The sequence below is a fragment of the Vanessa atalanta genome, chromosome 13 (genome assembly GCF_905147765.1).
Source record: "Vanessa atalanta chromosome 13, ilVanAtal1.2, whole genome shotgun sequence".
Lineage (NCBI taxonomy): Eukaryota > Metazoa > Arthropoda > Insecta > Lepidoptera > Nymphalidae > Vanessa > Vanessa atalanta.
In genome coordinates this window covers 5,586,100-5,602,692 of record NC_061883.1, presented here as the reverse complement: position 1 = coordinate 5,602,692, position 16,593 = coordinate 5,586,100, and the positions used below count along the sequence as shown (strand labels likewise).

Below are 16,593 nucleotides of genomic sequence, written 5' to 3'. Positions count from 1 at the left end.
TCTGATAAATAAAAGAATATTAACGTCAGTCATCTATCGGGGACAGAGGTAATAGTTGTCCGCAGCATAGAACGCTTAACGCACCGACCTTCTAATAAAGAAATAAGAATCTGCGCGCGCGCAGTTTGTTTATAACAGTGGCTACGGCGTGACGTATAACAAAATGTTCAGGTAAGAATTTACCTGCGCATTCGTATTGTCATGTTGGCGCATTTTTGTGAATTTGTAACGAAATATGAAAATAATATGTAGCATATATGATGTTCAAATATTTTTTATGACTAAAGTGCACGGCTGAAACGTTAGATGTGAATATTCAAATGAAGATATTCTTTGCGTATTTGCATGCTATAAAAACTTATTCAATAATAATAAAAATATCATAAATATGTGAGACTGTGAAATTTTTATTTAACATTTTTATCGCTATTTAAATATATTTTTAATAATAGTTTCTATCACATTATATTTCGTTTATTACCTTATATATTCAAGTGTGTTTTATATGTAACGGATTTCACTTAATAGTAACGATATTACTATGTTTAAGTTCTTGGTTGCCCTAAGGATGTTTAAATAGTACAGCTTTCTATTTTTAAACTTTCATACCACTTTCTAAATTACATTGTACAAAATGTGTAGACTAATAATGAGTAAAAATATTTAAATATGTTTGATATATTTTTTTAATGTGAATAAATTCGTGGTAATGTAATTTTATTCTAAAGTCGCAACAGAACAATAAAATTTTTTTTTTTGAATTTTTTACACCTTAATTTTCTGTTCAATATATCACGTGTATAGCTTAGCTTTGCTTAGAGTTAGGTTCTATGTCATTTATAAATTTTATGTAAAACATTTAAAAGCAAATGTAATTATTGAAATTTGTATTAAAGTGCTTATTAATAATAATAAGTCTTGCAAAATATTCTTATTGATCACAAAATCGCGTTAATGTAATGAATTATCGTTACATTAGACTTGTTTAACTATTAATTGACTATATTAAGTGTTAGAAATACCCATCAGATTATACCCTACTCGTACATTTATATGAGTACGTTACGTAACGTAATGTAACGTACTCATACATTTGTAGAGTACATCAGAAGGCTATGTAGCCTTCTGGCGTGTTCTGTCAAATAATCTCTCATAATTTAATCTAAATATAAATAATAGACATTAATTCTTACATTCCAAAAGACAATTACTGCTTTTATTAACTAGCTAGATACATTCCTAACATATATTATAGCGTTATTTTATCAAATATGGATATAAATAAACAATAATACATTATTATAACATATGTTTAACCTATTTTCATATCCAAAGAATTTTTATCCCCTACTTTTCCATACAAAGGTTTGGTACAAAATCAAAATAAACTAAATTCGAATATGCCATTTGATGTAATTAACATTGGACATATTTTACTAGGCTACCGTCGGCTTATTTTATGGATTCTACCTTTACATTTCGGGGAGGAACTTCAAGAAACTCACTAGTTACTTTTTATACCAAAGTAGATTTATATCCATATAAATTATTTTTGTATGATGACGATTTGAATACTTTTTAGTTATTGTCATTTTCCTGACAACTACATCATGCCCTATTACACACAAGTCTTATATGTGAGCAGGATATGTTATTAGCATTTTATAAGCAGTCGCCATAACAGTCCCGAAAGCGAAGACCTTCTATTACTAGATATAATATTTTAAAACCTATGAATATAATTTATAGCCAATTGATACATTATAATATGTATAAATTCAAGAGACCAAAGAAAATTATACTACGGATAATTTTCTAATTTAATAAAATTATCCGTGGACCTTGTAGTAATAGTGCAAAAATATTTATTAAAATGCATAACACATCGTCTTATTTCAACTACTGGTGTCAAAAGAGCTAGTTCGGAGAAATGCTGCCAATGTACAAGTACAAGTTGCAACCATTCCACGCGGTCGCAATTTGTCCAGTATCTTTAATAATATTTTAATTTTTGAAATAATTCTAGTTAAATTTTAATACATAGAGAAAAACATATTTTGTGTCACGTTCTGGTAACAATGGCCAAATTATCTAATGAGCAAAGAATAATGTGATATAATTATATCGTAACGCTTTTTCTATACTTTAGTTATTGCTGTTTTTTTAAGGTATTGTTCGTAAATTTTATTTTACATCTAAACGAATCAGTAAAGCGTAAAAATGACATGGATATTAAGCTGGCCTTGTCATTACTCAAAGCGTTTGTTTGTGCTGTAAATTTTAGTGAAATAATTTAAATTTGATGAATGATTAAAATACATTTTATAACAAATTTTAAAACGTATTGAATACATGTGAATACCCCTAGAGCCCGTGAACGCCAGCCAAGACCTTCGTATTAGAAAGGCTGTAAAATATTCTGCTAAAGTATTTATACAGAAAGTAGCTACAAATTTTAAGTAACTTTGACGTGGTGAAAGTGCACAGAAACTTCGAATAATACAAAGCTGTTGTAGCTGAATGTTCAAATGTTATATGCACCGAAGCCAGAAAAAAAAAAGAAAAAAAAAAAACATGCGCCTTTAAAATTCCCAAACGGCCAAGCAGGTTCAAAGGTTCTAACATGCTAACAGGATCCTACACAAGTTTCGAGCAGTAGATTAATTTTAAATACATATTAAGAACGTGAAATTCAGTTGTGATTGCTTTGCGCAGCCATTTTAGATTGAGTGTAAAAAATAATTATGACACCGGTAGTTGACAAAATTTAAAATTTCGACATCAGTATCACGTCTCTAAGATCAATAAATTTGTTAAGTCCTTCGGCTATCATGATGGCTGCTCTTGAGTGCATTCACGTTGATTATTATTAGGAATTTTACCGCGATCCTTTATTTAAAACAGATTACATCAATTCATTCTTCATAATAATGGTACGGATAATAAATATAAACAGTAAATCGTGCATACAAACCAGATTTTATTATGATGTGGCGCGTAAACTTTATTAACAGGCTTATTAAATAAAACCCTTATAAACTCAAGACACTGTTACACTACATTTATTGACATAAAATAGTCCTGGCACTGATTTGAAATAAAGAGCTCATATAATAAATATACATAAATTAAAAGTTTACGTGTTTAATGTACTTGAGAATAGAAGAGACCCTTTTTGTTAGAGAACTTTTGTTACGATTTATTATTAGTTTTTTCTTAATTGTTCTTTTAAATACATTATTTTATTTAATAATACATAAATTATTATGATTATCAACAATTAATCATAATTATTTAATTAAACAGTTGACGTTTAAGCATTTTATAACTGTAGCAATTGCTCTTTCGTGTTTTTTTTATCTTATAAATCTCTTGTTTTCAAAATATTAATAAAATAAGGATTTACCGATAAGCAAATTTCGTGCAAAGAAGCAGACAAACCTGTAAACTCTACAATTTCCTATGCTATAGCCATTAATATATAAACGGCCATACTAATATATCTGTCTGTTACATTTTTAGGGCTAAATGGCTAAGCTAGTTTTATTGAAATTCGGTATGAGAATAACTTTTTGGAGAAAGGGTCATTTAAAAATGGACAGTATATTTTCAAATGTAATAAAAAATATTAATGTAACTATAAATTTCATTCATTTCATTCATTTGGTTGAGCGATGATTTGTATAAAAATACTTGTTTATGATATGATTTTGTTTATTTTTGTTATTAATTTCGTTTAGTAAATTTACTTATTTTTAAATAATAGAATAGTCTTTAATTTATCAGTAGGAAATCACGTGTTACGTAATTTTTTCTTCTGTCTCATTAATAGGTTCTTAATAATGCGAGGGATAGTTTGATTGATAAATCTATATAAAAACAATTATGCTATTAACACATAGAAGACATCTATGTGGTAATAAAGCATTTATATGTTTATGATAAAACTTTGATGGGTTATATAATAGCAGCAAATACCAGACGTAAATTATTCGGAAATTAATTTGAGAACATAAATTTTATATTTAAAATTTGCATATACATGTTACAGTTAACAAATTATTATTGTTAATATTGAGTTTACTTTCTAAATAAATATGTACGAAAACACAAATATGAATATCCAAAATTACGTTCAACGATTGAGATTCGTGGTTTAAAAAAGTAGATTCCTACAAGGAAACAAGGATTTTTAAATAAAACACTATAAAACACACCTCTAATATTTGGATTAGGTATAAAATATTTCCATATCAACGCGATTGTATTGAGTAAAGTCGCAGCTTGTAAATGTACTACTGCTGGGCTAAGACCTTATCTCCTTATGAGGATAAACTCCAAATCTTATTCCACCATGATGCTCCTTTATGGTTGATTGATACGCATGTGACGATTTTCATCCGACACATACAAATCATCTTATCAAGAAATAAATTATAAACACAAATTAAGCACATTTTGCAATGCATCATTGCATTCAGTGGTGGTGATCCAGGTTTGAATCCATAATCTTCATATTGACATATTCTTATAGCTGGGTCATCTCGTCATTTTAGTTAAAATTTAACATCATTTATATTTAACCATTAGTTACTGAAAGACAAATCAAAAGAAAAATTTAAAAAACGCATTAGAAATCGTAAATATACGTACAAATTACAAGACTTTTCATCATAAAACTTATCTTTAATTATAATACTTCATTAAAAGCTATTTTTATCCTATATCCGTATGTCTAATATCGTACTATACAAAGAATAGACGCGACTTGAAGAATCTTTATATTTTAAATCAGAGAACCCTGCTCTATAATCTGTGTCATAGGTCGCAAGGACGCGACGCGTCGACGTAACACAAGTGAATTAGGTTACTATACATTTTCATTGTTATTGCTACATCTATTGAATTTAAAAAATTCACAAATCGACATGCAATACCTAATAATCTTTAATTTGATATCATATCTGCATTATAAATTATATAGCGTTCAGTTATAAAGATTATGCAACGACCGGTTTTACAAGAAGTGACTGATAAAATAAATAGCACACGAGATCGCAATACGATAAACTTCATACAAAGAATATCTTCTGAATCTATTAAAATAAAAAATTGTTAACGGTCCATTTGTCTCATAAAAGGATGTTTTCAGTATTAAAAATACGTAAAACATAATTTGAGTCAAAAATTTTTGTAAATAACATATTTAAGCGGTTACATGTAATTTTTTTACAAATGAAATCACAGACACAGGAAGTACAATTAGTATGTATGACCTACGAGTATAATGGCTGCATTTAATGTACGTCATTTCGTGATTGCAAAGTTGCTAGTAAAACGGCGATCGATAAAAGTAATGATTGAGTAACAACAGCGTAACGTTATGTATTATGTTATGTTTATTTCACTAAAGACTTAAATATATAATTTAATAATTTAAAAATAAATTGAATCTTGAATTTACAACAATATCTTAGTTTTGCAAAATTGTTACATAGTTTATGGGTAATACCTACTGAGTTAACGTAGCATGTGTTTAATTGAAGATTCTAACAATGTTTGTCATAATAATAAGATAACATAATTAATCATTTTAATTCAATTATTATTGGTTATTTAAAACTTTAAAACCGATAATTACTGAAAATATATTCTTCTTTAATATCTATGGACATGATCTAAAAAAAAACTAAGAATTTAATTTAGAAGATACTTATCTATTAGGGAACAGATTTAATTATTGCACACATAGAGTATATATATTTTTGAGTAGTGATCAATGTATTGGACTGGGTACTAAAATCTTATCCTAACGTTTAACAAAATGTTTAATGCTTGATTGGTAGAAATCATCCGGTTTCTTGGAAAATGTGGATTTTTCTATTCATCTATCTATTTCTCAATTCTGCATCACTATTGAACGAAACTATGTGTAAAACAATTGAAATAGTTAAAATATTGAAAGAGATGGAAACGTAGTGGTGCTCAATCTTAAGAGTACGGCGGGCGGTTCTTCGCAGCCATGCATTCAAATGGCTTCTTTAGACATATTGGTGATGTAAGTCCGAGTTTCACCATAGGCACAACTTTGTTTTACGCAGGTGAAGGGCTAAGTAATTTCTTGCGCTGCTTCATATAAATGTACATGCATCATTTTAAGGGCACTTGTAAAATAGTTTACCACCGAACACTAAATTAATTATTTTCATCAAAAAATCGTTAGGACAACTGGACCGGTAAATGTCTCTGATCCAGCCTCAAGCCACAGCCTCCTCAGCCTTTGAGCCGAAAGTTCGGAGTTACAATAATTCTGCTTCACACGCTTTTAAGTTTTGTAAGAATTTCCGATTCACTGCGCAATTCCCTTAATTTTTCTTTCCGTAAAAACAAGTTAACAGAGAACTTGAAAAAAAGAAGAATTAAATCGGTAAAGTTACAAGGAAAACAAGGATTTATTTTTATATATAGTTGTAATTATTACGAATGATAACAAATCATAACCAATATTATATTGGAAAATATGATTATTATTTAATTAATTTAAGGTACTCTACTATATTCCAATGACAGGAGGAGTAAGAATTAGCAAACCTTAGATTATATTACAAACAGCTCGCAATGTATATACATATACATCTCCTTATATATTAATAACGTGAGCCGATTTTTATCCTAGTGATTATGGGGCGATAGCCGCATATAAAAAATCGGTTATGGTCTCATTTTGAAGAGTTCCAGCCGTAGATGTGCAGAAAAATAAAAAGGATTCTTGATTGAAATTTACTAAATTGTAACGATTTAACAACATCTTAAAAAGCCGAAAAATGTTACTGGCTGATTAGAGAGCGGTAATACGGCTGTATAAAAAAAACCTAACTAAACTAATGTATACCATTTGATATAAAAAATTCATTTAAAAGCGGTTTCATCATTTTGGCGCCAAATGTAGATGAGACTTACAGTTGACAATGAAATTAAATCGAAACAAAACCTGTCATAAGTTTCGAACTTCTTAAAAAATATTTTGAAGTTTTGCGGGAGACCCACTAGTATTTAATTATTACACTACAATACTATTCCACTATATTTGTACCTCCAAAAATCCAATAAAAACTATCAAATGTGGTACAGCCGGCTTCAATGGCAGGTGTAGTAAAAATAAATAAACAGCTTTGAATTTGAATTGACATAATAACATAGAGCGAAATCTATAATAAATAATGAGTATTCATTGTGGACTCGTGTCACAAAATGCCGTTTTGAATGTTGACAAATATACGATATGAATATATAGCATAACGCAGGTATGACTAATCACATTCATTCACCATCGTCTTCATCAGTTTAGGTTTTATAAAGTAAATTTACTGTATACTCGTAAAACTGTAATTCACGTGTGCGCTTTATCGAGAAGCAATAAAGATATATATATTTTTTTGTGTATGAGTGGCTTAAACTATCTCGATCTCTTCTTAACTATTTAATTACGTATATAGATAAAGAAAACACGAGATTGTACAGCTATTATTTTATCTATAAATATACGATATTACATTGCGTATTTAAATAAATCTGCTTAACCTACAACTGCTGTTTTAAGACCGATGGTATGAGTTATCAGAAAATACACTAATTTAAGAGATTTGAGGTTTTGTTATAATGATAGTAATGTGTATTTAATAAATATTTTTAGACGTTTACTTGAATTATAACAAATGTATAAAAAAAAAACGCGCCCCTCTCCACGGTCTTTACCAGATTTGGCCACGAATTTTCTTATTATACATATTCCGTGCAATTTGTTAATCTATTTTCTATAGTATGCATGTAGTAAATACAAAAGTTTTTGATTAATATATCTTTATATATAATTCAACAGCATTCGACTTTACTTATATTTCATTTCTTTAATTCCAACAACCACTATGACGATATTTAAAACGCCATTTTTTAACGAATTCATAATCAGGTTATTGATGGTCGACCAATATTTTATTTGCCTTTTATTCCTTCTTGTGATTTAAATAGCGATATTTACATTTTTCTACCTGGTTTCATGACGCCATTTAGTTAAGCTTGCTCTTTTTGTCGTTTTTTGTCAGAACTCAGCTCAATTTTAGATCTGTTATATGATTTCCAACATACTTCATTATTTTCCGCCGCTGGTATTGCCCGTGTTTGAAAGGAGTTCAGGTTTTAGATACATTTTTTCCGGGATAAAAATTGCTTTAATCAGATAACCTATGTGCCACTTACTGTAACAAATATTATAACTGTAACAAATTTCTCTGCCTCTCGAGCGTTATTAAGTACCAAATATCCAAATTTATTGTATTAATAAGATGATTAGGCGGTATGCTAATATAGATCTGTTCACTCACGAAAGCGCATTCCTCCACGTTAAATTATCGGCGTGCATTTACAAATATAGTCTAATTTGTATTTTTTTTTTGCTCTCTATTCTTACATCACTCATCTCACACACACTAAGACATCATGTAACCACGAATATCACGCCTATAATTAAGCATGGAGTGTAAAGAATATTTAGTCTCGAAAATATTTAAATATTTGTTCTACCTTAATCAAAAATTACAGCAACTATTTATTTAAACGGTGTCACAATTAAAGGTCATAATAAACAATGATTGTTATTATGGATGAATATTATTATGTAGTATTAAGGTCAAAAGGAATTTTGAAATGGTAAATGACGAAACAAACGCCGAAAATGAATTTAAGTTATTTTATAGTCCATTATAATACAATACTGATTCTGTTGTACTTAATATCTAAATAAAAGTAATTTATATGACTGAATTTCTATCCCTTATAAACCATATATAAGAAAAAGATTTATTTCAAAAACTTTTTTCTTTTCTGGAAGAAATTGCATTTCGAATGAACAGCAAATGTAGAGAATAAAGTTTTAAAGCTTATTTATTCTTACATTTCACAACTACGTCCTACAATAATGCAGAACGCTGGATGTTTGCCTTAGGAATTTACTTTATTGCAAATATATTTTTGGCCATCAGCCTCAAAGGCGCGCATGAACAACTAATGTAATACCCGTTTTTATTTTTATAAATTTGAAGCACTATAAGTTAAATACGCAGTGACTAGTGATACTTTAAAAGCTGGACTAACTCGATTTGTATTGATCAGAATCTATATCTTTATCGATATTAAATATGAGCAAATCAATAAATTCACCAAAGATCACGAGTATGAAATGTTGGAATATGCGATAGTGTGTAAAATATACATAAATTTTAAAGGATACATCTATCAAAAAGGCGTATCAACATTTCTTATAGAATCACACTGCTGATCCCTAGCCAAAATGCTTGAAATACTAAGGCTCAATTTTAATTTGCAATATAAGTGACTGTTATTTAATATTTAACAAAAATTGGCCGACATAGCCAATTGAATAGAATCCGTGAATCTTAACTAAAAATCAAAAAGTTTAAATGCGCTAGAGCGCTTGCTTATTTTTTTTTTATAATTGTCGCAATAGACCATAACATTTTGTAGGGATAATTAGAAAGATTATTTTCTTCATCTGTTTCCAGCAGAAACCTACAGAAGCAAATAAACAATAAAAGAAACTCCTAGCCTTTTCCTTGGCAAGAATATTATGTGTTTGTTACACGTGTCGAAATATAAGTGGTATAACATCACAATTCATAGCACAGTAGCATTCTGTCACTATTGTAAGAAAAATATAACGACCAACGTTAGTCGGGATCTACTACAAGCTGGCTACTGAACTAGTTTGCTGACGTAGATTCCTTGACAACTATAAAACTTCGAACTAAATAATACATAATATATAAACAATATGCGAATCATTAAAAATATCTTCAGTACAAAGTTAGAACCCAATCGTATCTTCACGCATAAGTATAATAAGCGTAAAGATCCGATTATGTTTGCTTAGTGGTGCATGTAAATATATATATTTATTTTGTTATTATTAGTGGTGTGCATATATGCTAACTATGTGCACAATATTATGTCAAGTTATGACCGAACGACAGGAATGCTCGGTAAAAATGTTGTAGTCGATCATAATTATTATCTACCGATTTATTTATTTGGCTGGACATAAATTTGACAAATGTCAAATGTCTTGATTTGGTCTTATTTGACGATCGTCTTATTGGCAAAATGTTTTTTTATTCATATATTTTTTAATATAAATCTTACATCCAACGTTTTTATGATGAAAAAATTGTACATATTATCGTGGTATCAAATTATAAACGCATAAATAGTGTAGTGTGACTAGTTAAAGGTAACTTGCGAGCGAAAGTAAGTAAAACATTTAGTTGGTGCGTTATCTGATAATAATATTAAACAGCGGCTCATATTACATTATAAACAGTAATATTATATTATTTTTCTCGTCTATAGTTATATTATTCCGTTTAAAAACCTAATAAAGGCACGTCAATAAATAATTACTATCCGATCTACGTGAGTTTTCATTTAAAGCTAAAACCTTTAGATGAGAATAGGTATTTACAGAAAGCGGTTACAATCCAAGTTTACACATGCAGAAAACAAGAAAAACTGAATATTTGCCTTAATTTGTAACCATATGTAATAAAAAACATACTGCGGACAATAAAAAAAATATGTACGAGCATGCGAATGAACATAAATAAAAAATAAAAAAATGAGAGAAAAATATATACACGAACGGTAGTCGGGATCTACTGTTACAAGCTGGCTTCTGGACCTACGAGTAGAGTATTCGGCTGAGGTAGATTCCTGGATAACTAAAAACCCTCGACTTAATATTATATGAACAATCTACGGATCATTAAAAATATCCGATATTATAAGCGCCATCTATTTTATTATGTTACATTTGTACAAAGTTTTATCCAAATTGTATCTATTATTTTTAGCTACTTACTACTTCTGAAATGGTTTGACGTCTTTTTAACAACTACATATATGTAGCTTCAGGTCGCGACGGTGCTTAGTGAGCAGCGTGTTGGCGGCGCTGGTAGTAGGCGCGTTGGTGGCGGTGCTGGTGCTGCAGCCGTGGGCCGGCCGCAACCAGGCACGCTACCGTCGCGCCGCTGTCGCTGCCAACGGATATGAGTGTGCTTCTATTGGACGGTATGTCTTTAACAAATATACCTATGTAAAATACAATTTTCATTTATATTTCTTTAACCTAAATTATTGTTTTTAAAATTAAAAAGTACAGATATATACATTTAATAGAGATATCTTATAGTAAACATTAACTCATCAACTCATCAAAGACAATGAGATATAGATAAGGACAATTTTACTATTTATCATTAGATATATTCCTAACGGTTGATATTCCGATTCTGGCCGGAAAAGAATATTTTTTCTATAAAACAGTTCGTAAAACTCATAGATGGCACTCGTTGATCCTGCAACTGATCTCTTTCCGGTTGCTTTGCTTAAACAATCGTGCATTATATTATTTCTTACACAAAGAATCGCCGTCGCCAAAATCGTTTATGAGGATAATATTAACACGGTACATTTTTTCAAATAAGTTGATATTGCGGTGACAGAAAGACATATCGAAGTCTTTAAAGTATCAGGTTTACTACACAAAACTTAAAATTTATTTATTCTTACTAATAATGTTTCTTCAGTTCAATACTAGAACGTGAGGGATCAGCAGTCGACGCAGCGATAGCGACTCTGTTCTGCGAAGGAATAGGTTGTGCACAATGTATGGGTCTAGGCGGAGGATTTCTAGCCACAGTGTACGACGCCAGATCGGGTCGAGTACGAGTTCTCAACGCGAGGGAACGAGCTCCAGCAGCAACTCGCCAGGACATGTACACCAACGCCTCATCAACTGTAGGAGGACTGGCTATAGCCGTGCCAGGCGAACTGAGAGGATACGGCGCCCTCCATCGGGAGTATGGACGCCTGCCGTGGGGAGAGCTAATCCGGCCAACGGCAGAACTTTGCCGGCAAGGTCATCGCGTCAGCCAATACATGGGTCGCGTATTGAAGTCTTACAGCAGCAGAATCCACGCCGAACCGTCAATGAGGTGATGATGATGATGATGATGATTAAACCGTATTGCAGAAAGTATATAAATTTGTAATTTTATAATAAATATTAGTTGGAGTAAATATATAATGGTGATATGGTAATATTATGATGAGCATGTTTAGTTATTTCATAACTACTACTTAAATTAAATACTAACAGTAAGTGGATAAATGGTCAGGAAAGTAAAATAAAGTTAAAGATTTTTTTCCAGCGAACTATACGTCAACCCGGAGACGAAAGAGGTATGGAACGAAGGCGACCTGATCCGCGAGCCCACACTCGCCCGTACGTTAGACGTGATCGCGAAGGAGGGCCCGGAGGCGATACACAATGGCTCTTTAACGGCGCCGCTGGTACGCGACATACAGAATTTCGGCGGCATTATCACAGAAGAAGACCTCAGGAACTACCAGTAAGTGAATGTTACTAATGTTTTACATTTACTTAAGAAACGTAGTTATCTTCGCTTATGACAACAACAGTTTATTACAAAGTGACAATTGCCACGCCATGCATACGTGGTAGACGTGCCTGAACAAAACTCATTCACCGGCAAATGTTTCTATAATATTATAAATTAATAATTATAAAAAAAATGTATTTTAGAATTAGTTCTTAATTAGGCAGATTTCTAAACGAAAATCCATACTTATTGTTAGATTTATAATACGTCTTTTACTTTATATAGTGAATCAAATACAATTTGTAAAATATATAGGGTAGAGTGGCAAGAGCCAATCGCAGTGCCGCTGTCAGAAGAACACACGCTTTACTCAGTCCCGCTCCCCGGTTCCGGGTCGGTACTGGCCTTCATCCTCAACATGTTGCGCGGCTGGGTTGGCACCGGAACGGACGTAGCGGCCGGAACCAATCTTTACTGGCACCGCGTCGTAGAAACCTTCAAGTACGCGTACGCAAAACGTACCGGCCTCGGCGACCCTTCACGCTCTAATCTACCCTATGACATCAGAGAAGTACGTAATAACAGTAGGATATTTTTGTATTATTTATTTTTATAATGTGCTTTATTTGGTGGTAAAATTTTGTGCAAGCTCGTCTTTATCATCCTCTCGTCATATATGCAACCGCCAAATGTATAAATTGTGTTTAAGGGTTGAGTGAGCCAAAAACTACAAGCACACGGTACATACATCTCACCGTCTAAAATTATTTATTTTAATTAAAAGTAATTAGCAGTTAATTTGAAAATATTAACATTTTTTCCGAATCCACATTTGACAAATCTACTTTTTCGCTCACAAAGAGTTTGATACAATGTTTAATGTGGGGTATCTGTATTTTAATAATAGTTCAGTCATTATATACAAAAAAATGGTTTCTCGGTTCATTTGCATTTACAAATATCCATAATGTATAATCATTCATTGTTACTATAAAGAAAAAAATATTTCACTCCGATATTTATTTCATTTTGTTAGATTCGAGCTGCATAGACAGTAAATAAATGAGTATATTCAATAAAATAATATAATTTGGGATAAAAATAAGCGATAAGAAGAGTGTTAAGTATTAAAAGAAGTGGTCAAGCGTCATAATGATTGACTAATTTATTGTTACATACAGCTAGAACGAAATCTATCCGACGCCGCCTGGGCAAGAGAATTCCGGAATCTGGTAGACGATACAAAGACATTTTCTGATTGGCGACACTACGGCGCTCTTTTCGAAGGGGCTGACGACCACGGCACAGCTCACGTAGTCGTAGTCGCACCTGATGGCAGTGTTGTTTCTGCCACAAGTACCATTAACTATATGTTAGTTATTTTCATTACAATATCCTCCACGATAGCATAAAAATTAAGTGGTCTTAACTATTCCGTACCGAGTATATATTATATATGACAAAGATGTTTAATTGTTTTTGTAAACATTAACTACAAATATCTCTACAAAATTACAACTATTCATAAATAGACATATTAGAGTACGTAGGTTTTTCGTTATAGTCTTCAAGGATATGTGAAAATCGAAATCGGCAGCAGTAATATGATCTTCGTTGGAGCATATTAAATTGTAGTATAAATTAAGAATATCTTACAGATTTATAATTTCCATTGTGTTTCTCTTTACAAAACCCAACATTTTGTTAGCTCTGTTTCTCATTGTCATAACAAGCCTTAAATGTAATTTTTGGCTATAATAATAACTACATCTTAATGTTCTTTTTACGGTCTATTCACAAATTCGTTCTCGCTCATTCGAAGTTGTATCATTTTCTTCTGTTATTATTTTACTTTACTAAACACGTCGTGGTAGGTCAATACCCTCGCTTAAAAATATATTTAAGTATTCATAAATTTTTCATTTTTTTATTATAGCAATCTTAAAAAATTTTATATATTCTTATAAATAAAATTTTGCGATTTAACAGTTGGGGGTCACAACGACGATCTACAAGTCTTGGAATAATGTTGAATAATGAAATGGATGACTTTGCAATTCCACACCGGGAGTCTGCATATGGAATGCCTCCTTCTCCTGCAAACATGTTAGCTGCAGGTCTTCAACCGTTAAGCTCAATGGTCCCAAGCATAGTGTTGTCGAGAAACGGAACTGCGGATTTAGTTATTGGTGCCGCTGGAGGCACGAAGATAACGACACAAGTGGCCTTGGTTTGTGACACCGTCATTTCGACTTAGTAAGAGGGCAAATGATTTGGTGATTTGCGAGCGAGTTTAAACCAAGAGAGTAACGCGTAACACACCTGGTGCAAAACTTTTTCGAAGCGAATTCGTTTACAGGAGCTGCCTGCCGTTTGGACATTCAAAAACAAACACCGATTGAAAATGACGAATTTCTATATAAACTTTCTACATAAAATTAATTTACGACGAGCACACTGCATCTTTACTTCGCTTTAAATTCGCACGCAAATTGCTAATGTGATAACATCCGAAGGTACCATAAGTCGTGGTACGTGTTCTATGACATCAGCATTCCCCCCTAATACCTGTGTAATTTCTAATGAGAAAGTGGAATAATATCAAAATGCCCCAAAGCATTGAATACCTGGATTATAAATCGAAAGATTTAATGCGAAACATTATTTAACGTGTAATACAATTGACTTATTATAGGTTACTTTTACTTTTTTTTCAATGTTAGGTGGCAATGCATACAATACTTGAAGGTGATGAGTTACCAGTTGTCATACAGCGGCCACGTCTCCACCACCAACTGGTCCCAATGGAAGTTGAACATGAAGCCGATTTTAATCCGGTAATCACCTAATTTACTTATTCAAATAATATTACTCGAGTCAAACTAAAGTTAGGTCATAAAATTAAAAATGATTTTTAAAGTAAAATATTACTTACTATCCTTGCATGTTATTGTAAAATAAGTATTTTTTAAGTTCGTTTTTCATCGTTTTAGTCTTTCGTCTCTACGTACTTAGCAAACCTACTGCATTTACTTTTAGAATGTGTTAGCATCACTTCGTGCGAGAGGTCACGCGACAACAGCACTCGGGCCGACTGCGGGTTTCGCTGCAATGGTTGGCGCCGCACGTGATGCCGACGGCATGCTCGTAGCAGAGACTGACCGCAGGAGAATCGGCAGTGTTGACGGTTTCTGAAATCTCAAAAAAAAAACAGTGGATTTTATTTGATGTACACAATCTAAAATCAAATTTGACAATTTTAACATACTTTTGAATAAGAACTGAGCCAGCTGTAAATACATAACATCTATCTGTATTCTTACAATTTACACCGATTTATTTAAAAGAGGCAAACAGTTAACAAAAAAGTAACCTACCAAAACCCATAATGCCCATATCAGCAAAATTACCAAAAAATGCTTTGATATTACGAATTCCTCGCCGATGGCGTAAAAATGAATATGGAAAAATATTGTTATCACGAATTATAAATCAACAAGGAGCCTCATCCGGCTAACTGAATTTAGTCAAATTATCTCTAGGGCCTCTTTTTGGGCAAAAGGAAAAAAAAATTTTTGCAAATAACGACGGTGGCTCTACTTTTTGTTAACCAATATACCTACTTTCATTTATAATTTTGTTAGTTTTTATAATTTATTTTGGTAAATGTATAAAATGTGTGAGGACATATTCTTTAAATCATTGTATTTATTTGTTTTAATTGGATGATTTGTTTTATACATGTATAATGTGAACTGTGATGTTAATATAATTTAGGAAATAAAGATTTGAAAAGTGTTATCGTAGATTTTTATTCTTATTATATAAATCAATCTTTACGAATGTTAACAAAAAATTGTTTAATTTCCAAAACTCCGTGCCAGTTCGCCTGCATACGAATCACACACTCATCACATATTCGAACGTCAAACAGCAATACTTAGTATTGTTGTGTTTGGGTTAGAAGGTGAGGGAAATAGTTAAACTACAGGTGCAATATATGTAATATCTTAGTCCTCACGATTGATGATGAAGGGAATGGTTAAAATTTCCTACGGCACCTATGTCTATAGACGATGGATATTATTTACTATCAGGTTATATTTACCCGCCCGTCTAT

The 16,593-nt window shown here is 31.6% G+C and overlaps 1 protein-coding gene across 2 annotated transcripts; it reads left to right on the top strand.

Moving 5' to 3' along the window:
* Window positions 1–43: 43 nt before the first annotated feature.
* Window positions 44–16,279, top strand: LOC125068247 (glutathione hydrolase 1 proenzyme-like). Of its 2 annotated transcripts, none has more exons than XM_047677333.1 (9): window positions 44–171; window positions 10,978–11,139; window positions 11,658–12,065; window positions 12,282–12,482; window positions 12,789–13,044; window positions 13,655–13,845; window positions 14,463–14,703; window positions 15,197–15,310; window positions 15,513–16,279. In XM_047677333.1, the coding sequence occupies exons 1-9, from the start codon at window positions 164–166 to the stop codon at window positions 15,666–15,668; spliced, it is 1,737 nt and encodes a 578-aa protein (XP_047533289.1). In that variant the 5' UTR covers window positions 44–163; the 3' UTR covers window positions 15,669–16,279. The 2 variants fall into 2 exon arrangements, with proteins under 2 accessions (XP_047533289.1, XP_047533290.1); XM_047677334.1 differs by lacking the exon at window positions 44–171 and adding an exon at window positions 10,300–10,320.
* The last annotated feature ends 314 nt before the right edge of the window (window positions 16,280–16,593 follow it).

Excerpts from the sequence above, each read along its gene's own strand:
- LOC125068247 (XM_047677333.1), top strand. Across the intron at positions 12,483-12,788 it reads GAAGACCTCAGGAACTACCA|GGTAGAGTGGCAAGAGCCAA; the intron begins GTAAGTGAATGT and ends TAAAATATATAG. Across the intron at positions 13,846-14,462 it reads ACAAGTACCATTAACTATAT|TTGGGGGTCACAACGACGAT; the intron begins GTTAGTTATTTT and ends GCGATTTAACAG.